At 40.5% G+C, this 27,782-nt stretch overlaps 1 protein-coding gene across 2 annotated transcripts in view; it reads right to left on the bottom strand.

The window, feature by feature from the left end:
- Positions 1 to 22,787, bottom strand: part of CMTM8 (CKLF like MARVEL transmembrane domain containing 8) — a 34,720-nt gene extending 11,933 nt beyond the window's left edge. The window contains exon 1 of one of the 2 annotated variants that reach the window (XM_056485609.1): positions 22,491 to 22,787. In XM_056485609.1, coding sequence (XP_056341584.1) covers positions 22,491 to 22,658 — 168 coding nt within the window. In that variant the 5' untranslated portion in view covers positions 22,659 to 22,787. The remainder of the gene's footprint in view (positions 1 to 22,490) is intronic. The other variant, XM_056485608.1, reaches the window with a different exon arrangement.
- Between the last annotated feature and the right edge of the window lie 4,995 nt (positions 22,788 to 27,782).

The raw sequence follows: 27,782 nt of genomic DNA on the forward strand, positions 1-27,782 counted from the left end.
CAACATCCAGCAGGGAGAAAGCAAGACTTCGTACCTCTTCCTCCTAGCAAAGGAGATTTATGCCTAGAAGACAGAGAGACCGTTCAAAATTATTGTACATCATTATTTCACCACTAAATCACAAGTTAGGAGCTACCTCAGCAGCAGCACAAGCAGTCTGTCAATGTTGCAACCTCCATCCTTTTATTCCTTGACTACATATCAGGATGGTGGTGCTGGTGTGACTTTTAAGGAAGAAAAAAAATAGTGAGAAAAAGAGAATTGTCTCTCTACTGTTCCTGTAAAGCATGTCCAGGACACTCAGTCCTGGACAGATTTAATTGTATTATTTCCTGCCATTTTTACTTTACAGATTTATTGATTTATTTGCAGATTTTTTACAGATACAGAATAATATTTTTAAAATGTTTTTCCAGCTCAGGCTAAATGTTTGCACTGCACTTAAAAAGTGTCTTTATATCAGAATTTTTGTGCTCTCATGCATTATCCATGAAGTGGCATACAACAATTCTGCCTTCTGCCACTAGAGTGAGCACAATCATTGCTTTTTTTTCTTTAGGAAAGGGGCACTTTGCCCAGCAGTAACATTAGGGCAATTTCCATACATTGCAACCCCTGCAAATGGAAAATGACCATTCAAAATAAGCAAGACATATATATATATATATTTATGTATGTATATACCCACACCCATACATATACATATATCTTTCACAAGGGTAATTCCAAGTTTGAGCATCTTCCCAAAGCAAATTTAACAGGTTCACTTCCATAGCAGGTACAACAGCAACATCAACTGTAGTTTATCCACAAATAAGTCAAAATAAGAACACTTAATGTTTTTAAATTAAAAAAAAAGTATAAGAAAAAATAAGGTGAAAGCCTACTGGATAAATCAATCAATCCAGGCTAAAATTCAAAATATAAAAATCTTATTTCTGCTGCAGTCAGAGAAAAGGTGATAAGCATGATTTTAAATGGAAAGATTCAAATTTAAAATATTTTTATTAACACTAAGTAAAGATGCAAAGATGAGGAAATTAAAAAATGCTTTTCAGCTATGTTTTTTAGAAATATAAAAACCTCACTTAAATGCCTTTGAAATTTCAAGGGCCATGTGAATGTACTCTGCAATGATCTAATCAATACATTGCCTTACCCTACTGCTTCTTTTTCCCTGTCTCATTTTTTTAAACACCAGACATTACATTGAGCTGACATCAGCCACTCACTACTGTTCCCTCCTCATTACATTTTTCAGGGCTTTGCCTTTCTAGAACAAAAATTTTAAATCCACAGTGCTCGCAGAAGCACACCAGCAGTCACAGTGGACATACCAATTTCATAATTTGCACAGTACAACCCTTAGCACCAAACTTAAGCAGCAGCTACATGTCTCAAGTCTCTCCTGGCTTTGAAAACACTTCTTCCTGATAAAAGTCCAAAATTCAGTCTCTTCTACTTTCCCAGAATTTCTAAAAATTGTCTGAGTACCTGTTTAATTACTTTCAAGCAACCAGTCTCATCTTCCCACTAGTCTTCAAAATATCTGTCATGCTCTTGGCTCTGTAGCAGCACCAGCACACGCTCCTCATTACAGGTTAAACGGGCTTGAAATAGTGGCAGCACCGACCATTGCTTCAGAGAACCACCCCCCACCCCAGAGTTGTTGTTTAGGATTTCCTAAGAAACAAAGCTGCTGGAAGCAGCAAGTGCCAAAATATGCTCTGGAAGTATGTCTTCATCAAAGACATACTCTCTTATCCCAGAGTTTAGTCCAAACCCTATGACATGTCAGAAAACCTCCTGACACAGGACTGAAATGGGTCAAAGCCTTCTGGCAGACACTTCATTCAAAAGGGAACACACCTATTCCGGAATGAGACTTCAGACAAAGCCCTTCAAGGGCTGACAGACCTCTGCTGCCTTTCCCACAGCTCCACAAAGCAGGGAAGTCCTCCCACACCTACCCCAAACCCCCCAGAAAGAGTCCAGGAACACCTCTGCCTAAAAAACTGCAGACCAGACCTCCTCATGTGTGAGCATGAGACAGTAAACAAAGTCCAGTCCTGGTGTTGAGAACGTGATGCTCATTATCCAGACCAGCCATGCAGTGAGGATGCACTGAATTGGCCACACCATGTGTAAATAAGGGTATCAGCTTGCACTTCCAAAAGGAGTCACATTGGGAGGCAGAGCCAGCACTCAGGAGTGCCCAAGAAACTATAAAGTCTCATTGGGAAGTGCAGAGAGGAGGCATGCAACTGAGAAACTTTTTTTTCTGATCAGAATGGGCACTGCCCAGGCATAAAGACAACAGCATCCGGGCAAAAGGCAGCAGCACACACAATTTCACGTCACCTTAGTAATCTACTAAAAAGGTGTAAATCACAAAGGTACTCTTCTCTACTGCAGTCCATGCATGAGGAGTCTTCTGTGATACTGTGCTCCAGCTCACTGCATCTGGCATCCCAGAAAAATAACTCAGGGGTGGGAGTCAGTAAGGAAATCGTGCTGTCCATGCCAGCAGCATATTACAGGTTGCTTCACCTGAGAAATATGCATGGAATGTGTGAGACCAGAGCTCACACCAGTAACACAGTAAATTTAAGGAGGTAGCTTATATTAGAAAAGCAAGAGGTTTTCTGGAAAACACAGACATACCACATTGAAATTATGAAATCACTACAACAGATTTCTTACAGTTTCTCAGGAAGTTCTATTAATAACTAGAGGCAAAGTAGTGGATATTCAGAAGGTAAGTAAGAAATATGAGTTTGTTCAGGTTGTAAATTTTGTTCATGTCATCAAAAATGTTACAATGGAAGATTAGAAACTCTTAGGAAAAAAAATAAAAGTAATAAAAACCTCTACCAAACAGAAAATACCAGAGTGCTTTATAAATCAACGGTGTACCCAGACATTGAGTATGTTCTGCTCATTCCTCCCTTCCACTGAGAAAATGATTCAGTTGGATTATTCAAGGCACAGACAACAGCTCCTACAATAAAAGAAAGTTAAAGCTGGAAAAAAGACAGATTCAATTTTCTGCTGAAGACTGAAGGAGGATATGACAGAAGTCTGCAGAATGTCAGGTGGCACAAAGAGGGGAGCGAGAAGGAGATTTGGACTAGCAACACAAGAAGCATCTCGTTAAATTATGACACAAAAAGATGAAAAGCAAACAGAATGAAATGGTCTTTAAAAACAAAATCAAAAAGAAAAAAAAAAACCAACCCCACAGTGCATAACCAAGTCACAGAATGCCATAGGAAACATCATACACACTCAGGGTCAGCCCTGTCTGTATATATTATACATGATAGTCAGGATAGTCAACAATCTTCAGCACTGGAAATTCCTAAATGTGCAGTTTGCTAGAAGTCAGAAAACCATAATAGAGAAGAAAAGCTTGTGGTATGTGCTCCTTCTTGCTCCTCCCTAAGTTTTCAGTATCAGTGACTATTAGAGAGCTAAACAGACGTCTGAGCTAAACAGACGACTGACCAGATCCATTACTTCTGGTTTTAACTTGCCTTCCTTTTCTGCCAAAAAACCTGTCAACCAAGGACTGGAAGATGTAAAACTGTTAATAGAATACGATGAGATGATTACATGCCACATCAATATATCATTTGCTGCTAAAGTAGAATTAGAAGAAATAATCTCAAGCAACCCCGAAGAATCTGGTTTGAATTATATCATCATGAAATTTATCTTCTCAGTAGAGTGGAGGTTGATCATTAACAGGCCATTAAAATGTGTACAAAGCATAAAGATTGGTCCTTGTCCCAGGGCACTTTCCACATTAAATGCTCTGGAGTTTGAGGGCTGCATTCAGGAGCACAGTACAGCTTAGCCATGCCTGTAAATTCTAACTCAGTCTTGTGTTTTGCCTGGGGATCTGCACACACGGAGTAATTTATATAGGTTACTGTACACTATGTATACATGAACTTGGTATTGCAGTGCTACCCATCATTTCATCTACAAAGAGGCAGCAGAAGACAGCCTTGTCTGTGCCCATCACGTTCTACAGTCTGACAGAAGCACCTTGATGCAGAGCACAGTGAGATGTGCAGCCAGGAGAAAGACCCGCAAGCTCAGAGCTGCTGCAGCTGACTGGGACCACACTGGTTACTGCTATCAGTGGCTCCATCAGGGCCACAGTGTAATGTAAAAATAAAGAGGGGTGGTAGGAAACGCTACTGGAGACAAGCAGCCTGGCCTAAGCAGCAGTCACCTCTCTGGAAGGGCACCTGGTGACACAGTGCAAGGCAATGACCTCCACAGTGCTCAGTCTCTAAAGGTCGACAAGTGCATCTAAACACCAAGGAGAGGAGACTGCTTGGCCTCTTATCTAACAATCCCAAGGGATGCTACTGAAAGGAATGCTGCTGCCACTCCCTTTTCCTTCCACTTCAGCGATGCCTGGCCATGGTAGGGGTTTCTCCCACCACCTAGAATTTCCTAGAGAGAAACAGAATGGTATTGTGCACAAATACTTGTTGATTCCAAATTCACTCCCAGCCCTGTCAGGAAACTGTGAAGTGGTACTGCTACAGCAAACACTGCAGTATCATGGAGCTGGGAATTACTCACTGGAATTGCTGCTACATTTTGCCCTTCAGCAGCAGAGAAAGGAGAATGTAAAGTACATTATTACAATAAAATACAAAATAATCTGCCTTTTTGGTTGCTTTCTGAGCAAATTTTCATTTAACCACGCCTCAAGTATGAATTTTAAAACAGACAATTACAAAGCAAAATAGTCACACAGATATACACAAGGCATAGGATATGTATTTCTTTGTTTCCTAGTGACTGCTTTTGTGCAGCCTCTAGAGATGATGGGAAAAAGAGGGAAAACTTTAAGATTCAGTACAAACACCTTCAGATTTAAAAGTAGCAATTAAATTCCATATTCCAATAATTTTCCCCTCTCAAAAGCCTGCTTATAAATCAAGATTGGTGAAACTACAAGGCTGAACGATTTTTATTTAACATTAAAATATTAATACATTTTGGACTTCAGAGTAGAAGCTGCAACTGATTTCTTTGAGAATTAATACTCAAGTTATCCTCCAAACAGTCCTGTCCCCATACAGGCAGTAGAGAAATAAAAATAAGTCCTATGTGACCCACATGAGATGCAGAGACAATTTACTGAGTTGATTTGTGAAGAGATCTATCATCACACTCATATAATGCCATATGATTTAATTGATTTCTATTTCAGATCTTCATACTATAAAATTATGTGTAGATTGGAGAGCTCACATTAGTCAGGAACATCAGCTACTTGGTGGAAGGAGTTAAAAGAGCTTGCAGTGCTTCTCTGAGGTAATTTAAATTAAAAAAAAAAAAAAAAAAAAAAAGGGAAAACCACATTGGCAGGCTTTTTGAACTCTTGTTTTGAGACATGAAGCTGAGATTTGGACAAAGGAAGAAGCTTCCTCACTCTCACCAAGAATGTCAGTTGATGATGAATTTCACATCTCTTCTCAAGACAGAAAGGGCTTCCAGAGTGCAGCTGCAGTTTAACTCTGGGATAGGGTTGCCCCCTTCCAGCTCAGGATCTTGGGTGGGGCAGACAAAAAGCTTAAAATATTCCTTTTCCTTTACACAAATGCAGTGACTGGTTCACATACACATGAGAGCTTTCCTGAGAAGGACCACAGGTTTCAAGCCAAGTAATAGAGGTGTATTTCTGAACTGAGTTCTGAATACTATTTCTCCTTTATAAAACACTTATACAAATTAAATGTGCAGACTTAACCTGCTGTTTCACTGAATACAATGTTTGTTTCTTGCTTTTGGGAAGTGCACTGTGAGGAAATGATTGTCCTTGTACAGAAAAACTGGGAAAAAAATGCACTAATCTCTGTCTGTAATCTCATTTTAATTTTTTTTTTTAATTATTACTACAGTTACTACTGTTTCTTAATAGAGCATGATGGCAAGAAGGATTTGGGTTTTTTTTTATCTAATAAAATAACATACATTAAAAGTCTTTCTCAACCTTGATATTGCCCCTTCTATCAACATACAAACTCTTCATTTGAAAGAAGTTTTGCAGCACTCTATCTTCCTTCCTCCCATCTTCCCTGAAGGGATATAGTTCCCAAGGGTAAAAAAATACCAGCTTCTCAATAAATGCCAATGATTTTGTAAGTTACTTTTAACATTTGGTGCATGTGTGCATGCAAAATACACACCCACAAAAAAAAGTCATTTTGCCATCATTTGTACATTCATAAGGCAAACTATTTTTAAAAGAGAATTACTAACAATGGTTACTCATGAATTATGACTAATTATTTATGTAGTTCACTTTGTTTAAATGGTGTCTATGTTCTTCAAGAGAACAATGCTGTATACAGCTGGTTTATTAATAATGCCACTGGCTCTTTGTTGCTATTTTTACATCTCCATCTTCCTCTTAGGCCATGTAAATAGAGATGCCTATAATTAGCAGGCATGCAGCATTGTTTCACAAGTCTTAGGTCCTACATTAAAATAGGAAGTTTATTACTTCTTTGGGAATAACTTTTATTTTGCCCTATAGTTAAGATACAAAGTCATAAAGCCAGATATAATGAAATGGAAAATTCAAAAGGAGTATCTGCTATAAAAATCTTTTGCTGTATTCTTCATCCATTTAAACAAAGGAAACCCTCAACTGCTCATTAAAAAAAAAACCTTTAGATTGAAAGTATCTTTTAATTTCCACAGCTGAAAGCTACAAAAATTGATTTTGTATAATACAGAATTTTTTCTTGCTGTGAGACAGAATCTTCTAGTTATCAAAAGTTGAAACAATTCCCCTTGCCTGACAAAGAGAGGAGAATATAAGATGATAAAGAGATAAGAAATCTGCATTCAGATCTGTTGTTATCTGCCTATTTAGAAGCTTGTTGTATCTATTTACTACTTCTATATTGAGTCACAGGTATAATAATCCAACCCTAGGACTACGATTCATGTTTTTAAGCAAAGATTAAGGATTTTACAAAGAGTGATTCACATATTGTAGAAGCACCTCAATGAAAAATCCTTTTCCTTCTCTGGCAAAATTGCTTTCTTTCCTGAGTACACTTTGCAATAACAACACAGAACTGCATGCCTATAAATATTTAACACTTGCATATGCTGGAGGCATTTGTGCTTGAAGACTTCACTGTCAGAAAGGACCATTTTGGCCATGTTGCCAAATGGCATAAAGACTTCAACTTACAACATGCTTTTTGGAAAGAGATGACACCTTGGCATAGATGTTGCAAGGATAAAATTAATCTCGTCTCTAAAAAAATCCGCCGTAATGTCTACTGCTTTCATTGGTGAAAAACCCCAGCTGAATTTTTCTGAAGTCAGTTTCAAGTCATGTCCTTTTCCAAAATGTCCATCTGTCACCAATATATCAAAGACAACTTTGAACTAAGAGCCATATTCAAAATTGTTGATAAGACACAACTGAACAAGAGATAATCACAAATACACTGCTGCTGGCAACAAGCTACATTGAGTTCTTTAATTCTGCTTCATCTTTCTCTTTATTCTTTTTGTGGAAGTAATAGAAAGAGTTGACTTTGAAGAAATCAAGAACAAATCCAGAATTAAGTTTTCAGCAGAGGCCTGTTTAAGTCTTGTTACCACTGTCACTTTGCAGAGATATTTAGGGTACTAAAGATAATTCAGGATGAAGCATTACAAGCAAGTGAAAATATTAATGCCAAATGGAAAAAAAAATAATTGGCAAAATGAGTAAAACAGCTCTACACATCAGTGATGCTTTTAGAGCACTCATTTTTCTCAAGCTCCATAACTTTATTTTCAATGTTCTGAAGAAAAAAGTCCACAAGCCTGAAGGACTTCCCAAAGCCTGTCTGCTCTCCATAATAAATACTCAAGCAGTGCATGCAGCATAAAAGAACAAAGCGAAAAGGTCTATGGGATACCTGACACTTGAAATTCAAACTACCAAAGTCATAAATTAAGTATACATGCCTGTGTGTGAGGCAGGGTATAATGTTCTCCAACTGCTTCAATGGGCCTTACATAAACAAAGAACAGAACACAACTGGTGACAAATGTCAGCTTTCTAGTGCAAGAAAAAAAAGTCTCCAACCAAGGAAAAAAACCAAAAACCCTCAATCCATCAGCTTATCCAGATTTAAATATGTGAGCAGAAATTATTTAATGTCCTTCAGACATTGCTTTGCTTTTGTGCCAGAGGTTGCTGTCCTGCAAGGGTGACTGCAGACAAAGCTGCTCCTCAATTACTGCACTCTAATGCTCAGTGTATTTGAGGTAAACAAATCACTGGTTTGTGATATCACCGTAGGCTAGAATGTGAACTGCAGTGAACAGCAAGGCATGGAGACCTTGTCAGCTATCTGCATTTATGAGCTATCAGCCTGAAACAGAACTTGTGTTTGCCTTATGTACTGTGCATAAACACAGAAATGCCAAGAGCTGCTGCTCTCACCGCATTCACTCATGCTTCACTATCCCCACAGTACAGCTGATATATTTTGGGTTTTCAGGAATTTTTTATTCCATTTCCCCTCTTAAACTGATTTCCCAATACAGCTCTCAGATGTCAGAATGGCTACAAACTACTGGGATTACTATGGATTAGTGAATCTCACATGCCTGAAAGTGTTTAGAGCAATTACACCTCTTAGTGGAAAGGTATTTCCCACACATTCTCCCTCCAGCTCCTCTGTCAGCAGGGCCGTTTCTTCTGGGACACAAGCATGTTGTTGGACTGAAATCTGGTACAACCCTCAATGCTATCTAACAAAGTGTGCCCACAGTCTTAGCCCAGGCTAGAACTTGGTTCTAAATGTCAGAGAAATCTCCTCAGCACAGCATGGACTGAGAAAGCACTGCTTGATCTCCATCCCATCCAACCTCCACCCATCCCCTGCACTACCGAAGTCAAGTGAGCAGAGCAGGACACCAGCTCTGTCTCAGGGCAGCTTCATGCACAGACTAAGCTGTGAGAAGGGAGGACAAAGCTCCCACAGCATCGACCACTGGCTGATGAGAAAGGCAGATAGATGGAGGGCAGTGTCCCTGTCAGACTCCACCACCAGTTTACGAGTCAGCAACCTCTGCTGTGCTCAGGTCACAGCTCGTCACAGCTTGAGCTGAGAGGAATTGTGACTGGGTCAACTGCTGGGCTGGTGCAGGCAGCTCAAAGCACCAATATCCAAAAATGCAGCCACTGGCTTTGTCAAAGGCTGTCTGCATCTGAGCTGCGATTTATGAGCAGCAAGTGATGCAGCACACACACCAAAGTTAGGAGGAGAGCTCTAGGTCAGGTAGCAACAGCCAAGTTGCTGAGGGGTTTCAGGCAGAGTGAGGGTGGCTCTGCACTTGCTTTGGGGGAAAAACACATCTTTGACTGCACACAAGCTTTTTGAATAAAAAGCTTCCATTCCACTACGGAAGCTTAGAGCTTTCCCTTCCCACCCAAATGGCTCTTCTGAAAAACCCAAGCCTTCTCCTGCAGTGCTGTTTACGTTATAGCATTCCAATATACACAATCAACTAAATTATATTTACTTAGCTAACTTCCACACCTTTTCCCCTTTCTATTTCCTCAGATTGGGATCACAGCTTTCTTCTGCTCAATATTTTCTTCCCTAGAATGACAATAGTGCAGATACAATAAAGAGGTGTTACCAGCCTTTTGTTCAAGTGCTCTTTGTATTTCAGCTATTTACTGCCCTCTCAGAAGTTCCTGCTTTCCCACTGAGGGGGAAGGGAAAACCTGTATAATGACACGACAGCTTTTTGTTCAAAAAGTCTGTATGCAGTCAGAGATACTTAGCACATTTTCCCTGCAAAGCCTGATATTACTAGATTCAAATCAAAAAGGGAACAAAATCTTAAAATAACTTTAAAAAATTATACATATATATAAGTAGTACTTTGCAGATATCTCTTTCTTCAAGCTATGAATTATTGCTATATCAAAATGCCCACATCCACACACAATGAAAACTCAGCCCACTATGATGAAATGTGCACAAACACAGAGGCACAGAGTGTAATTTCCTACTGCCAACAATATTACAGGTCTTAGCACATAACACCAAGAAACCAAAAAGGAATTAGGGCACTGAAAGACATCAGAAGCTGGGAGCTTTGCTAGTTCACACAAAGGGAAAAGGAAGAACACAGCATGCATAGCAATTTGTCTTTGATACAGGAAAAGGCATATATCGTTTGATAATCCAGTGATAAGGCAGGACAGCCATGGGACAAACCCATTTGTTGTATTAAATAAACACATTTAGACTGATACTTGTGATGCTGAGCTGTTCTGATACATAGGATTTAACAGAATCATGTGGATTGTGGATGCAAAAAAAAAAAAAAAAAAAATCAGTGTTTTGTTACAAAGTAAGGTATCTCCTGATGCTGTGGGATACATGACTATAGGGAGCTTTGAAGAAATACATAAATTAGACAATTGGGTTATAAAAGAGTATGTCCAAGCAATGGATCTGAACAGCTTTCCCTTTCATCATCTATCAGCTAGATGTTTAAGCCAAAGAAACTGTGCACAAGAAACAGGTAGCATGACAGAGCTTTTAGGAATTTTTGGGGTAATCTTGGCACCAAGTGGGTTAAGTGTGCCTTTTATTTTCCCAAAGTCAATTTTAGCACAAGTCAACACAAAAATGGTAAAAGCTGTTAATCAGGCTCCTCCTGTTCTGAATCTAATTTGACAGTGAGTGCTCCATGCAGGGGTATTGGAGAGGAAAGGTCTTAAGGAAGGTGATCTCTTTTATCAGACTAATCTGTGGGCCTGGCAGAAGGGAGCAGTGGGGAAAGTTTCTGAGCATGCCCTTTTCTTCAGCGCTGAACGGAAACACCGCCAGAGCCGCCCTTTACCAAACGCTAACAAGTGGATAGGAAACGACTCTCGGAAAGGAGCTGCTGGTCCTGAGGAGTCTGACAAACAATGTCAGGCAGATTAGAGCACAGACTTCACTGCAGGTTGGCTTTCATGCTCTTCTCATTTCGTGTGCACATATGTTGGGATGGCTGAAGTCAATGGGAAATTCACAATGGATTTTAACAGCATCAAGATCTGATTCATTATAACCTTATCTTTGTAACAATATTGTTTGTGTACATTAGATCTTAATCTGATTTTGTTTCCATCAACTCATCCGGACTGCATTTGCACCAGTTCTCAGGGTCATCCTCTTGCTTGTGTACATTGTCCATGTTATCTGTAATCTACAGAAGCAGCAACCAACACAAGTCAAAATTAAGCATTCTTTTCAAGTTTCCTTCTCCACCATTTTTTTAAACTGAAACATAAATTGAAGAGGTATTTTGAAATGAAGCTCAGTTTTTAGAGTGAAAATTACTTCACTCACAGTATAGAGTGAGTTGGGGGTTTTTGGGAGGTTTTTGGGGGGAGAAGGATTTTTGGTCCGTTTGTATTTTTTCTTTTTTTCCCCCCCAAGACTAGCATTCCATTGTACAGATCAATAGGAAAGTGAAAATTAGATGTAACCAAGCTTAGAGAATTCCTTCTCATTTATCACCGTGCACTCAGTTTAATTTTAACTTGAGCTGGTAAAACACTTTACAAGAGACCCCATCTCACCTTTAACACATTATCTTGACTTGCTTACTTCAGGCAAACATTTGCTAGATAGTTGTCTGTTACTGCATAAAGAGAATGTCAAGTCCTTTTTACAAGCGTCTGGTCACGTTTCACGATTGCCAAAGTCTAGGAAGAATCCTCAGTTTGAAAAAACTGCTTGGAAACCTCATTCTCCTAACTAGGACTCCTACCATTTTGCTGAGATGCTAAACAGAAAATCCTTCCAATATACCAAGCAATGAAATTGTACCTAGTAACATATAAACTATTTATCCCTGTTTCACTCATGCAAGTTTCATCATTAAATTACAGTTCCACAGGCCTGTGTCATATATTCAAAATTAGTTTTCTATATCTTTACATGGATGCTCATATTTCAATCAGAAAACACACCAAAAAAGAAGCCATCTCTTCAAGGTCATTACTTTCCTCTTTTAAAGTTAAGTCCCAGCAATATAAGAATGTACTCAAAAGAGTAAAATAAGGATTGTGGTTTTCCAAAACTAAATATAATAGTTTCCCAATGACAACTGTCTTTCTGTCCAGTATGAATTTTATTTGGCATACAAGCTCATTCCCATGCATTAGGAGAAATAAAAAGAACACTAATTAATGTATTGATTTGTACTGTGCTATATCTTAGTAACAGTGTGGGGAAGTGGAAATATTTTCAGCTTGGAGGTCAACTGGCAATCTACAATAACTGTTGTGACTGTATTGCACAGTCCAATGAACATGGCTTATGCATATAGAGAGGCTTTGAAGCATCAGTCAGAAATTCCAACAGCGATCTGGCTTTTCCATGCATCCTGAATCTCTTATATTGAAAAGCTTTTCAGCCTTTTTCATCTTTCACTGAGATCACCACAAGATTGCGGTGATCTCAAAAAAATCCAGCTTTGTCCAACCTGTTTTATGCCTTTTGCTTTAAAAAGTTGCATTCTGGATGAATGCAAGAACTAAACAAGTCACAATATTCACCAACAACCTCCTAAATCTCTGTATTACTATCAGTGTTTCTAATACTGTTCTAAAATATTATGGTATTTTTCATAGTTTTGCCCACACACAGCTCTATGAAACCACTAAAGATGGATGTCTCATACTGAGCAGAGCCCGTTCTGTGAGTTGCCCAACACCTCCTCTCTTAAAACAACATCTTGCCAAACTCTTAGTGTAGGAGCTGCATTTCCTATTTAGATTTTCTCTGTGAAGCCTGAAGAAGAGCAGATGAAAATCCTGCAAAGCAGGCTTTTGGCAAGTCACCCTGAGCTGCTGGACAAGAGAGCTTGAAGAAATGAGGTGGGGAGACAACAAAAACCAAATCCACCACAGAAGAGAAACGGAAAATTAGGACTTGGGACAGAGGTAGAGGGGTGGACGAGAGAGAGACAAACATGTTGAAATACTTGCAGCTAAATATGCAACACTTCCATAAACAAGTTCTTCACACATCTTAATTCTATTCTTGGTTAAGTATACATTATGGTATAGTCTATAATTTTCTGACCACATGCTTTCTCCTTCTCCACACCACCACCTGCATGCAGCAACAGAATGGAAAGCCTCCTTCAGAACTAATGCCTTCCCCTGTTTTGCTTTCTGCCTGTTTACTTGCATGGCCTGCAGAACTGCAATTCAGAGCTCTGCATCTGCTTGGTCTCTTGAAAAACACTGTGTTATCAGTATTGTCCCACAAGTTGATCAATAAATTATGAAACGCATCTCTGTGACATAGCATGCCAACCCAAATTTTAGACAGTTCACTAAAACTAGGGTCAAAAGACAATTCTTGCCAAATTTCTGGAAAACTTCTCACAGCATTTATTATGGGACTACATTTTGCATCTTATACAGAGCTCCTACTGACTTTCAGACACATCTGAGAATAATTGTTTTTTCTGCAACTTAGACCCAAAGCTAGGGATCCAGAAAACAAGGGGCAGAGTGAACACAATGAAATGCAGGGCTTACTTGTCTCGTCTAGCATCCCATAGGAACATTGTGGTGCAAGCAGAAGATAAAAATCAAATTTTCCAAGGAAGCAATTAGCCAGGAGACCATCCTCTCCCTTTGAATAATCCCTTTCCTTACTCACAACATGACTTCCTCCAACGCTCTGTGCACAATATCCCAGTCACGCCTAGAAAAGCTCTTCTGTGCAATGACCATGACAGAAGTTTCTTGATAAAAATAACACGATCAAGCAGGTTTTGACTGGATTCTAGTACCTGCACAGAATTCAATATGAAGCCAACACTGCCAGGGTGAAACTAATTTTGATGCTTCTTAATTTTCAATGCTTCTAAATAACATAATAATGTTTTAAAATTGTTTATTAAGGCCTATTAAGTGCCTGAGATGCAAGCTCTTTCAAACAGCACATGGGGTTCCTGATAGCAAGGTACATCCCAGTTTACAAATTAAACTACCAAACCAAATCAGCACAAATGCTGTCATTTTTCAGTCTTTTTTTCCTAAGGATTGAATTATAGCATCACTCTCCCCAGCATGAATCATAGTTATGTCCCAAGCCTGTAAAGGACAATTGTGCATTTGTTTATGTTTTCCAATCCACAGCAGGAGTAACAGGCATCTACCACAGACTCACCTTCTCCTCACCTGATCCTTGTCAGTCTGCCCTACAGTGGCTGTCTCTGGCTGGGCACAACCAAAGCTGATGTTATCAGTTGAAGTGTCATTTTAAAGACACATTGTAGAGGTTTTACTTCTGTTAAGAGGCTTTTTTTCCTACCTCTTCCCCGGTCCCCCAGTGCTGAATTCCTGCCTGCAACACTGTCTCCGTTTTTAGGTTTCACCTACAGTTCCTCATACTTGTCTCAAAACTGTGCTGCCCCATTCAGCTATTACTTGCCATAGGAGCTGAAGCCTTTGGAATACCATTATTGTTGAATGTAGAGAACATGTGCTAAAATATATATTAAAGGGTCAGACAGGAAAAAAAAAAGAAAGAAAAAAAAGAAAGCCAAAAAAAAAGGGAGCCTGTGAGTGACTGTATAACTTCAAGGCTAAATAAATGGATCCGTGCAAAAACAATGTCATCTTGAATATATTTAAATTCAGGCCTGGAAACAGTAGTCACATTTAAAGCTGATGATACAAACCGTTCTTATTTTTGGGTATGAAGCAGAGGTTCTTCATAGATTTCCTTTCAAGATGTGCACATTAGGCTAACAGTTAAACACAAGAAGCAATTACCAGAGTATGATCAGAGAGGCTGCTTTTCCCATGTGGCCTCTTTCCAGGGTACTACTTGGGATATTTTCAATTTATTTATTCTTCGTAACTAGATTATGATATATCCAGAGATGGACACCTTACTGATTATTACCATGCCTACTTACTTTGTCTCAGTTCTACAAAATCTGATTTTAGCATATCTTAAATCAGACCAGAAATATTGTGGCTGCTCAGAACAAACTGCACAGACTGCGTGCCTCTAACAGTACTAATTTGTTGAAACTGGTTTTGTTTTGCTCTGAATATTTTTCTCTCAGCAAACCTGTGGTTGCATCAGTGCCATCTGCACACCCATACCTTGCAAAAAGGGTCAGTGTAAACACTCAATATTGTGCTCTAGCTTGGCAAAAATGCAGTCACGCCTAGGACTGATCCAAGCCTGTGCAGTGAAGAGGTCTGGCAAAGCCTGGATACTGTATTAATGTGTGTAGAACCAAGAGCTCAGCCTCTTTAAGTTCATTAACATAAGCATTACACCAAACTTCCCTTGGACCAGTCCCAGGTGCCACTGAAAGCAGTGACTTGATTCTTTCCTTACTCAGTCTCTCCTTCACTGGAGTTTTAAGAGCTTTATACCTGATCTGGTCCTTTCAGAGGCAGGTGAATTAGTGCCAGCAGCTTCCATGGGGAACTGGTTCAGGCCACAGGAACAGAACCACCTTGTCAAAAGCCTGATGGATGCTAAAAGCTGTTTGCTCTCTGACCCTAGGACAAAAAGGGATAGGTCCTCTCTGCAAGGACGCACTTTCTGTTGTTTTTCTGGAAATCAAAGGGGAAAAAGTGCAGAAATATCACACAATACAATATGTACTTTACCCAAAATAAAATGAAGCTAAAACATATATATATATATAAATGTATTTATATATAAATGTATTTATGTATAAGCATGCATATATATGCATATTTATATACATGACTGTTACAACCTAAATATATGGCATTGTTATTCCCAGAAGAGAACAGGAAAGAACAGTAGGTCGAATGAGAAGGCAATCAACAAACAGGAAAAACACATCATCATTCCCTCCACATTGCCCATTCTGAAGGGTTCAGAGTTCTCAAGAGAATTTTTCTGTGGTTTTGAGAATTCAATTTTTAAGAACAATCTTTGAGGCATGGCTGCTCCAACCCTGCCTGCTGGTTCTACACAAGTGATTCAGCCCACAAAACAGAGCAGACAGATCAGCGGGCTCCCCAGGTACACAGGAGTGCTCCCTTCCAAAGGGCAGGGAGTGAAAGGCATCTGCTTTTGCTCTAGAAGCAGCATTTTGTTAATGGACTCAGAAATCTGGGGGCCATTCTTACTCCACTGCCAACAAATACACCTCTTCATCACACATTGCATGGAAGAAATGGTTTTCTAGATAGGTATACACTACTTCAAGATCCTCTAATATGCAGTCTTAACAGTGTCTAATAAATTATTCCAAACAGAAAGCAGGAATGACAGTGCAGAAAGAGGATTAAAAAAAAGAATATAACACAATGGGAGAAAAAAAAATCCCAACTGAACAACAAACGAACAACCACAAAGAAAGGAGACACAGACAAGTCTGCAATCTGAATTCATTTCAGGACAAAATGCATCATCAGGTGTCTCTATCATTATCAGGCATTCGCAATACCACTGTCTTCCCATAGAATGATTACCCGGAGATTTGGGACTCCTGTGCATAACTGGAAAGAGGCAATTTTCAGGAATGCAATCACAGTCTCTTTGCAACTAGATCATCAATCTTTGTCCTCAGACCATGATGGTCACCTCAGCATTTACACTCATGACTGACATCCAGCCACAGCATCATGCTAAAGCTAAACCTGGGAAGATCTGCCTATTCCATTAGGAATAATGGGGGGACTGCACATTTTACTATCATACAGACATAGGCCACTGAAGGCCAAAAATATTATTTTATTTATTAAAAAATTATTGTTTTTTTAAAATTAAGTTCGTGTGTATGAGAATTTTTGCAGGCACAAAAGAAAAAAACCCAAATTTCTAGAGTTCAGTAGGTGGGGAGGAAGAAAGATTAACATTATATTCACTATCCATCTAATAAAAAGTAGATGTTTAAGCATGACTTTAAAGCATTCTTCTCATGAAGAGATAACGACATTTCATACGTGTTGTACCTTAACTCTGACGTATTGAGAATATTTTGCATTTTTGACCTTTGGTAAAATATCTTCATTCAGTTTAAGAGGCATTTTCACCCTCCTACTGCTTTAGCCCCAACACTGTTTCTATCATCACTTGGAGCATGTTCAAAAGGTTCTGTTTTCTTGTGTCCCCCAAACAGTTCTCTCTTCCCAAAGAAACATCCAGATCTTGTCCAGGAAACCAAGGACGTTACAGGAGACAGAACTTTAAATAACTCTATGATCCTAGAGGAAAATGGAAATCATATGGATGTGTGTATTCAGTACACTAAGGACAGCTATGGGTTAGCAGTGGAACAACAGCACCTAAAAAAGACAGAACTGAAACCTGACTTCAGCAAGAGTTTTGTCTGATCATGACCAAAGGAGAGAGCTGAGATTTTATGTTGTGTGTTTTCTTATTCATGCATAGGAACATGAAGCTGCTGGATGAAGTGACTGACTAGTCACCACAGGATTTGTTTTTTTTCCATTCAGTAATTCAAAGTGAATAATATTAAGATCATGCTTGTGTACATCTCCTCTAGGCAAAGCACTTGTTCAACACGTCAGGAGGTAGCTCAGTGTTGTCAGCTACTTGCAAGCAGACAAGCTATGACTGGAGTAAAAATTGCATTATAAGAAAAAGAAAAAATTCTCTGCTGTTCCTGAAAGAAGAGAAAGTCTTGCTGCTACTCAAGTGAGGAAAGGGGCTCTTTGGAACACCCTCCATGCTTCTGAGCTATTCTAAGAAGTGGGAGGGCAGGAGGAGGATAGTATATTTACATAAAACTTCAAACTGCTGTCAGAGAGGGCATAAGATTAAAAGAAAAAGCTAAATGCAGGGAGAACTTTAAGTACAATTTTTATATTTTAGCTTTCTCACAGTAGGTCATCCCCCCTGTATTACTTACATTTTCCTTAACATTTATATGACTTTATTGCTGACTTAATTCAACACTTGAATATGTTCACAAGTATAAGAGTTTGATGCATTTCTCAGGAAAAAGTGAAAAGTCTGTTGAACAAACACTTGCACATTTCCAGTTGTTCTGGTTTTGGCAGCCTCAATATCTTAGATCTGACATAGCTTCCAATATCTATTTAATATTCTGAGGGTCACCAGTCTACTAGAATAAACAAAGTCAACAATATTTCCTTTATGAATTAAATCTTCAAAGGTCTAACATTTGAAGAAGAATAATGAACCAGTGATCAAAATTATTTTTATTGCCCAGAAACATAGATTTGAACTGCAATTTTATGTAGTAAATAACTTCCTATCACGCTTCTATTTCAAGTATCTATTTTATTCTGGGAATTTCAAAGACTATGTGCATAGAACAGCATAAAGAAATGCAAGTGTAATTACAAATTACTAAAATTTACACCATCACAAGATCTCACGTGCAGCAGCAGAGTAACAACCTTCTAAACCTTTCCAAGCTATATAAGTATTTGTTTTTGTCAAGGTCAAATAGCCATCACAAGCCTTAAAATCAGTAGTACAAGTTTTACAAGAGACTCCATCTAGCTACACACTGGTGTGAAGCACCAATCTGAAGAGATCAATGTCATCCTGCTAGAAAGTAAATATTTTTATAACTACATCCATAGCAACCACAAAACTCTCCACTTTCCCAAAGTGATCCATAATGCTTGACTTGAGAAGCTGATTTAAAGCTCTGAGAAGGTATCACTAGCCATCATTTTTCTTGGCCATAAAAGTCCCAGGAAGATAAATGTAGCTTTTCTGGGCCATCATTTTACAGAAAAAAAATACTCAAAAGGTATCTCCAGAAATTGCTACACTTGCTCATTTTGAAACAGTAAATCCTCCATGGGGACTGGTGGTGCTATACTGCAGGAATCAGTCTCAATTATTTTATATGATGTATTTTTACTTCAGTGTCAACCCAGGCAATTGACATCTCATTTTCTCATTTAAAGACATTCTGTAACACCACTTACATCTTCTATACTACTTTTCACCAATGGATCTCGGCGCACCTTACAAGATTAGTACACGTATTCCATGAAAGGATGAGACACTCTGAGAAGTTAGAGAGATGCAGATAAATTAACTTGCAGTAGTCAACGGCCAACCAAGGCCACTAAGTTCAAGTTTCAAGAGTCAGAAGCCCCTGCCCTGTCCAGCAAGCACCACTACTTCTGTATATAAGTGCATTGGACAGCCTTCCATGCACCAAAGTTATGTTCTGTGTCACTTTCCAAAGATCTCTCAGAAACCCAGTAGCATTTTCTATTTTGCTCTTTCTACTGAAATAAGCTGACCCTGGTTCTTACCAAGAGAGTGGCAGGAAACCTTGCACCTGCTCTGGTCATGGAGGCAGGTCGAAGGCAATGGAAATCTGTCAGCACTAGGTAATTTAGCCTACACTTCTGCTGCATTTCAGAGTTCGTTCATGCTAGATGTATGCAGTGCAAGACCAAAAGGCATTACAGAATTAAGCTGAACCAGATTTAGCTACATAATTCTATAACTGCTGAATAGGCACAGTCAGCCTCATCCCACATTTACACAGGCTCTAAAGCAGCTACATAAAGGACACATAATACCTGATCCATCATAAAACACGTCTTTATAAAGCTAACTCATTCTGAACAAATTTGAAACAGCAGACTGAGCTAATAGCAGACCAGTGCTTTGCAGGACTACAAAGAATCTCTTAGTAGGAACTGTTCAGCTGAATTTACTGTGCCATTAAACCACGGTCTCAGTGCAGATGTAGGCTGGTTACCAGCACACATGGAAATCCACGCAGCAGTTAATTCATCTTCACAGTTCACAAATTAGGGAAGCGGGAGCAAAACCTGATCAAGATCCTTCATTTAAGGGGCTGGAATATTTCATTTATGTGGCAACTTTCTGCTTTTCCATTCTCTTTGGCTGAAGAATAACACAGATTTGCCCTTTGCCTACACAGAGAAGAGAGCTCCAGTTTCAGAGCCAGGAGACACAGACTGCACCCCTCTTGCTTCATGCACATTGCTGACTGACAGCAGCAATAATCAAATATTTATGCAGCCCCACAGTGCAAACTCTCAGAACATTTAGCACCATTGTTTAATGCCCCTAGCTCAGCTTTAACATGGACATGGCATCTGGCAGATGAGTAGCTGCACTGAGAGCAGATATTGCTAAAAAAGCCTTTTTCCTTGTCCATGTCACAGGTGTAACAGAGAAGGGGCACCAGAAGCAAAGGGATGCTCCTACCACAGCAGCTGTTCTTTGGAGCTCAGTGCTTAGACTGGAAAAGATCTACCAGGCTGCAAACTCCTGAGACTGAATTACATGCAGGTCTTATTTACAGGTTTGCAAATCCTTAGCAGAAGGATTGCACTATAAGCTGAGGGATCAGTACCGAGGGTCAGAAATATCCTGAAGAGTCAATAGGTGCAGGCAAGGCACAACAATCAGAACAGGCTGATTTAGAGTACACAACTGCAATACAGCTGAATATGCACAACAAGTTTTGAAACAGAGATCTTAGTATCTCTAGTCATGCTCTGTTAAAGCACATCATCTCTCAGAAATAAAAAAGAACATACTGAACTGGTGGAAAATGTTTAACCAAAAACCAATGCCAAATATATATATATATATTCCATATAAAGATCTTCACTCTAATATGTTTTTCTTTAATTTCACAGAAGAAGCAGCTATTCTAATTGCTTTAAAATAAGTGGAGTTAAGAACTAGAAGTATTTCCTTAAAGGCACTATCTATCAGTACTCTACTTCTGTAGGACCTGCGCTACAACTTTCAGCTTCATGTCAGAATTGTACTCTGTTCTCTCAAATACACCACCACAAATCAGTAAAAGTTAATCTACATTAGAGACTTCTATTAGCTCCATTGAGTTGGCCTGCTCGTCTTCACATTTTACAATTATTCCAGGAGTTAGGAATGGCTGAGAGGAAATAAAATTCCCCTAAAAAGCATCATCACTGTTTAGAAAGGTAAGCTGCACACCACCACCTGTCAACATAAACTAGAAGGCACACTTCCAAGGAAGAGTGAGTAAGAGCCTGTCCATGCCCTGTGGCCATGTAGCTCAATGTGAGTGCAGCTGATCCAGTATTCACAGCCAGGATGAATATATGACATTCCAGCAGGGCTCTGGAAAAGCCTTGGGCACCTCTCTAACAATCTACAGTGGGATCACTCTTCAGATAAAGTATGAGAAAGGTACATAACTCTGTTGTAATTACTAACTGAAAAAGGGTGGGAAAGAAAGCAGCTATTCTTTGAAAAACTTGTTTATTCACAGATCTACCACAGCTTTGACAGTGAGGCATCTCCTGTATTTAACAGACAAAACAAGCCTACAATCAACTATCTACTAGAGATCAACAGAATTCCCAAGGACACTGGCACACAGGGTACCAGCTGGTAAGAGACTCTGAGTTCACACCCTCACCACAATTGGCCTGCAGAGCAACCTGGCATCTCAGTGTGCATCCTCTCTCCAATGGCACTGCTCCTGCCAGAGGTCCTACATCACACATCAGCCTGAAGCTTTGCCTGGTTATTTTAACTTTGAAGTCTGCAAAACCAACAACCATTCCACTGCTCTGGTGAAGCACGATGTTTTCAAGCCTTGAAAACAAATGTCTGATAAGTTAATCCTTGAAGCTTCAACACAACAAAAACCTGACACAGGAAACCCAAAGAGTTAGTTGGGGCAGCCAGCTCTCTAAGACCCTTAATTACTAAGAGTGTAGATGAGTGGAATTAAACTCATCATTTTCAAGAGGAGATGCTGAGTATCTGTTGCTCGACACACTGAGGGCACACAGGCCTGCAGAGGGATCCCCACGTTGGGCTGCTGTTCACCACCTGCCACTACGGCAAGTGAGTGAATTTAGCCCTGCCTGGCCCTCTGTATGTTCATTTACACCTTATGGACTACCTGCAAAAAAAAAAAAAAAAACGCTACTAAACCCAAAAGGTGTCCGTTCATCTCCCACTCGACACAGGTGTATCTAAGCTCTAAGAGCGTAAGGAAATGCTTTTTACTGACCTAGGAAACAAAGGCAAGTGGTTTAATTAACTCTCACACCATCACTATTAGTGCGCTATAAAGTGCAAAGCATACTCAACCAATGTGGTTACAGAAAAGTCTCCAAAACTAAGTTCCCGCTCTGCCAAAACTCCTCTTTCGCTACGGGACGCGATGACACCTCAGACACCGCGGCAGGCTGAACAGACCGCGTGTGCCTGCGCTGCTTTTCCAGCTGTCGATAGTTTCCAGGCGGGACTTGGGTGTCCCCGCCGTAGAGCCGCTCCTGTTTCCGCGGGCTCGGACCGCGGGCAGCCGCGCCGGGTGATGCCCTGAGGGGAGCACCCGCTCCCTCAGCCCCGCGGGGCCGAGCGCCCGGCCCAGGCTCCCGGCCCTCCGCGCCCCCGCCCCGGCTCACTCACAATCTCGGTCACCATGAGGAGCCCGGGCACGGTGCGCAGGAACTCCCTGTCGTAGGCGAGGGTGCTGGAGCTGGCCGACAGGTTGGCGGTGAAGGAGCTGCTGGTGGTGGTGACCGTGTGCGAGCGCGGGCGCGGCGGCTGCTCCTGAGGCGGCGCGGGCGGCTCCATGGCCGGCGCGGCTGTCGCCGGACGGGCGGCGCGGAGGCTCGGCCGCTCGCCGCTTTGTGTGGCCCCGGCGCCGCGGGCAGCCCCCGCCCGGGCTCGGGGGAGGAGGAGGAGGGTGCTGGGCGGCCGGCCCCAGGCGGGGAGGCGGGCCCGGAGCGGGGCCGCCCGCCCGCAGCCCGCCCAGCCCTCCCGCCGCTGCCGGTGCGAGGCATCCCCAGCGCTAGGGAAAGGGGGGCAAAGCGCCTCTCAAAACCACCTCCTGGCCTTTATACACTTGGGATCCCGTCTGCTTCCAGTGCGGCCGAGGAGCCAAGCCGAGCCACCTCTGTCTGTGGGCGAGCACGGTTTGGGGGGTCCGGCCCCATGCCGGCCGGCATCGTCACCCACGGGCAGCGAGCGCTGGCAGGAGCCGTGCTGGTGCTGCAGGTGGCCGTCCCCACTGGCTGCCACCGCCTGGGAGAGGAGCCATGGCGGGGAGCAACAGTCTAGGAGATAACACAGCCCTCTCAGAGCTGGGAATGGGGGTTTTGCTGGGTCTGCAAGCAAAAGACAACCAAGAGACTGAAGAACGCAAAAGATTTTTGAAAGCCGCAAAAGTCACTGGAAATGTAAAATACGGAGTTATTATTGAGCTACTACCCGGCAGTGTTGAGCTGTTCCTTAACCTGTATTTTTCAGTACTCCAGTCTGAAGTGTCATCTTTAAAAAAAGCAAACCCAAGCATTTCTTGATCTTTTAAGAGCTTCTAAAGACATCTTCCATTCCACAAAAACCATGGGGTTTCAATAATGAGCAAGCAGGTTATAGCTATTTTCAACGTCCAGGAACTCTAATTAGCAAAGGATTTGCATGTGCCCGTCCAGTAAAAATGAAGTGTTTTCCATATGTCTCGTGGCCATTGTCCTCTAGTTGTTTGCTGCTGCTCTCCAACTGGATAACAAAGGCTGGATTTTGTGGTATTACCTTTCAGCAAGGGATTGAAGCAGCTGGGGATGGAGGAGGAGGAGTATGTGAGAGTTTCTCCCAGAAATACAGGAAACATGAATTACCCAAAGGAACTGTTCTTATGCATTATTGTGCCTCCACTCACAGTGTAAGTCTGTCACAATACAGGCTCCATGGGCTTCTTGGAATGTGTATCTTGGCTCAGGCTCTGTGGAGCCTTCATACCTTCTAAACTCTGACTAGGAAAAGAAGTAAACTCTGATTAGGAAAAAAATATGCAATTTGGTCAAGTTTTCAATGTAAATGTTTTAGACACAGGTGACTTTTTAATTTAAGATAGCAGAAGAAATGTGGCAGAGTTTTGCAAACATGAACTGCAGGTCATCAGAACATGATGCCTGTCACTCAACACGATAAGATATACAGATAGCATTTTTTTTTTGTGAGGGAAAAAAAAAGACCCTTAGTAAACCATACAAACTACTGAGCACAATTTCTTAATCATGAAACAAGGAATTTTACACTTTTTGGCAAAACTTTTTTTTTTTTTTTTTTTTTGGTGACATTAACAGCACTCTTTATTTTTTGTTCTCATATTTTATCCCTTCCTATTAAATAAGAGTTGATATTAAAAGGAACAGAACACACCTGTGCACTGGTCTGTTTGGAGGCCTGCTTCAACTGGCTTGCAAGTAAAAAGTGCTTTATCTGATTATTCAGTACTGCCAAGGTTCCTTCCGATGCCAGAGCTACTTTGCCATGCCCCTGTTGCTGTGAGAATCCATTGTAACAGCATCGATTTTCCCCTCTGAGAGATTCCTGCCTTTTCAGTTTTCCACCTAGAAGATCAGTAAGTAAAAGTGAGGAAATGTGGGGCTAAAATTCATGCTGCTATCAAAATTAACACCAATGTTAAGGTTGTTTGAGCTATTCACATCACTTTCCCTTTGAGAGCTGATTTATTTTACACTGGATTTATATTCTCACCATGTTTCCCGGATGTTATTCAGTGTTCATGTATAATTATAAAACTCTATTTATTTTGCTCCCTAAACTCTTGAGGGTCAGTGTTAGTTTTCTTTCAACCATCAGAACCAGAGCAATAAGTTTCATTGCTTTTGGTCTGCACATCTGTTGTTTGAGCATCCCAGCTCCTGTAGGGGAGGGAAGAAAGCAAAGTAAAAACACAGGGAACAAATTGCTTTCTCCTTCAGCTATATTAATATACTGTACACTCTCAATGTCTGTTGTGGAGGTCTAGTATCATGATTAATTCAACAAGGACTGGAGGGCTATACTTGTGGGCAATTTCTCTGAACACTGGCTGCCACTCTGACTTCCCTAGTTAGCTTATTTTTCTCCAACAAACATATTCGAAGAATGTGTTTCACTAAAAAACGGGTAAACACTCCAGAAGCTTTTCTGTATCTGATATTCCTGGAAGCAAATTTCATTCTTTAACTTGACAACATAATACTTGACATTTTGAATGTTAATTGTGAGGCTCTAATTTTTTTGTTTTGCATCCCTGCACTGAGGGCTAGAACTGGAAAGCCTTCAGGGACCAGCTAAGCCTAGCTAGATTTTTTTTTACATGTAGATAGCATCAGAAACAGAATAATTGAATGCTGCTGCTTGAACAATCAACCTTTTATTACAGAACTACCAAGAGAGAATAAGGTGGCCCATTTTCTTTATTTTAAATTAACCTTTCAAGGGAAGGATCGGCAAGACTTTTAAACACCAGTCAAGATTGTAACCTCTTGTTTGTCAACTACTATAAGGAAGTAAACTCTGATTAGGGAAAAAACATGCAATTTGGTGAATGTAAATGTTTTAGTAAAAGCAGAATAGTGGATAAAAGTATTATCAGGTTTCTCAGTAAATGGATTAATCCTGAATGTCTCATTATCTAATTAACAGAGCCTTCCATTTAAGCTGGTTTTGTTCTCAAAGCCTGAGGTATCAACATTTTTGACATTATGATCGAGCTCTCTAGAACTACTTTCTTAACAATAATCTGGCCAGCTGGAAGTGCTAATTAAAGTAGACTCACAGGCCCAAGGAGTGGAGCTGACTGGAATTTCCTGAACTGTTTTTCTGGTTTTGAAATACAGCTTCCCTTCCCCCTTCCCAAATCCTAGAATTTTCGAATGTCAAACTCACACAGACTTTTTTTTTAGGTAAGTAAAACATGTTAACATATAAAAGATGAATGAGATTTTTCAGTGGTTATCAGCAACTTTCAGTCCAAACAAAAAACTTACTGTATTTAAACCACCTAGAAGTGAATTAAGAAAGCTAAGGGCACTTACTCTGAAGCGAGCGATAAAGGAACTGTACTTTCCGTGAGACCCAGGTCTCACACAAGGAACAGGGATTTAAGTCGGATGTCCAGGACAAATGTTCTCACCCTTGACATCCTACTGTGATAATCTGAGGACGAGATATTTTCAGTTAGCATTAAATCAAAAAATGATTGGGAATTTCCTAGTGGCTTTTCAGAATTAGTAAAGTGTAGACTTTGAGCTACAAAAGTATTGAAGTAAATAATTTATAACATATTTTACCCTTCAGCAGCTTACAACCGTATGGAAAAGCTGATTTATACTTACCCAAACCAGAAATACTTGATTTTTACTTTGGTAGTAGCCTGTGCCATAGGCACATGATCAGTCAAGGCAAATGTCTCTCTGTAGGAATCCATATTTCACAAAGTAAAGATGGTTTTCATGACTGAGATACTTGGTTCTTCAAATGTTGCTGCAACAGAGAGAGAATAGATGAGACACCCATATTTTCAAAATGGCCATTATTTGGCAAATCCAGAGAAAATCTTTGTACATGGGGTTACTGAACACAAGGATTGTTCTGTTTTGCAGCTTGGGCACCTAAAATTAATGAACATAAAATCAATACCAATTCAAGCAACAATCAAAGTAATGACAGTGCATGGGATTTTATCACCAGATGCTTGTTGCTACGCTAATGCTGGAAAAGGCAGGATTTAGCTGTATACATTCTGTACTCCTCTTATCACAAGTATTTCTTTCTTTACATGAAGATTACTTGAATTATATGGACAAAGTCCTAACTGTAGACACACAGTCATTGTACCTGCCAGAAAGCTGTCTTACAACATATTTCGCCATACAGATAATTAACTTGGTGTTGGGAACAGTAACATACTGACTTTTAGATTTTATTTTTCAGTTTTGAAACCCACGACACTAAGTAAACTGTGTGGTGATAGAGACTGTGCTAAGAAAAGAAAGCACAGAGTACATAAGCCATGTATTTTCTTTGCATTAGGTTTTCACCAGCTGTTTTATCTGCTCTGGGAATCTTTAGATCCCTCCCAGCCCAGCAACACAACTATGTCACAGATACTGTACTGTGAAAAAATTGCTTACTTTCAGAGCTGACTTCTAGTTAGAACACACTGTCCCTGCACGCTGAATGTGTATGCTTAACTTCAAGGCAGAGAGAGCACATCTACTCAAATTAAAAAGAGTTTGTAGCGAGATGTGTGAAGTCTACATACAAATCTTCTCAGGTCTGGAGTTGTGATTTTCATGCTTTGGGGCCAGGGACCTGAGCTCTGCAGTGCACCTGCAAGTGAATGTCTGCATTTTATTTCCCAGGCTGCTTCCCAGCTGCTCTCAGCTGTCTTGCTCTCCAGCGAGCCTGTAAGCACAGCTCCAAGCACAGCTGGTGGCTGTGCCTTCGCACACCTGCAAATCAGAGGCCACCCCAACACTCAAGAGCGTCTGGTGCCGTGTGAGGAAGGAGCTTATTCTGCCCCTGAGCATGTCCAGGCAGGCTGTCCCTGAGGCACACTCATAAATACTTTCATTAGGGTCAGCAGTCCACCACAGACCTTTAAATATTATTATGGAGCCAACGCGTACTAGCGATTACATCATGGAGAATATAAACATTTCCACTGAAGACATGCATTTTCTACTTGGTAAGGGTGGTGCTTGCCTAAGTGTTTATGTAAATCACAGCAGATAATATTTATACAGCACCCAAGCCCAGTGCAAAACAGCTGGAGGAAAATATCACCTTCAATGATTGTCCATGCCATGTTTGTGTTTAGATAATTAATGAAAGACTTTATAATTCTACTGTGGTTTCTTCACAGCACCATCCAAGTTTAAGGAGAGAGTTCACAGCCAA

Source organism: Oenanthe melanoleuca, chromosome 2, assembly GCF_029582105.1.
Source record: "Oenanthe melanoleuca isolate GR-GAL-2019-014 chromosome 2, OMel1.0, whole genome shotgun sequence".
Lineage (NCBI taxonomy): Eukaryota > Metazoa > Chordata > Aves > Passeriformes > Muscicapidae > Oenanthe > Oenanthe melanoleuca.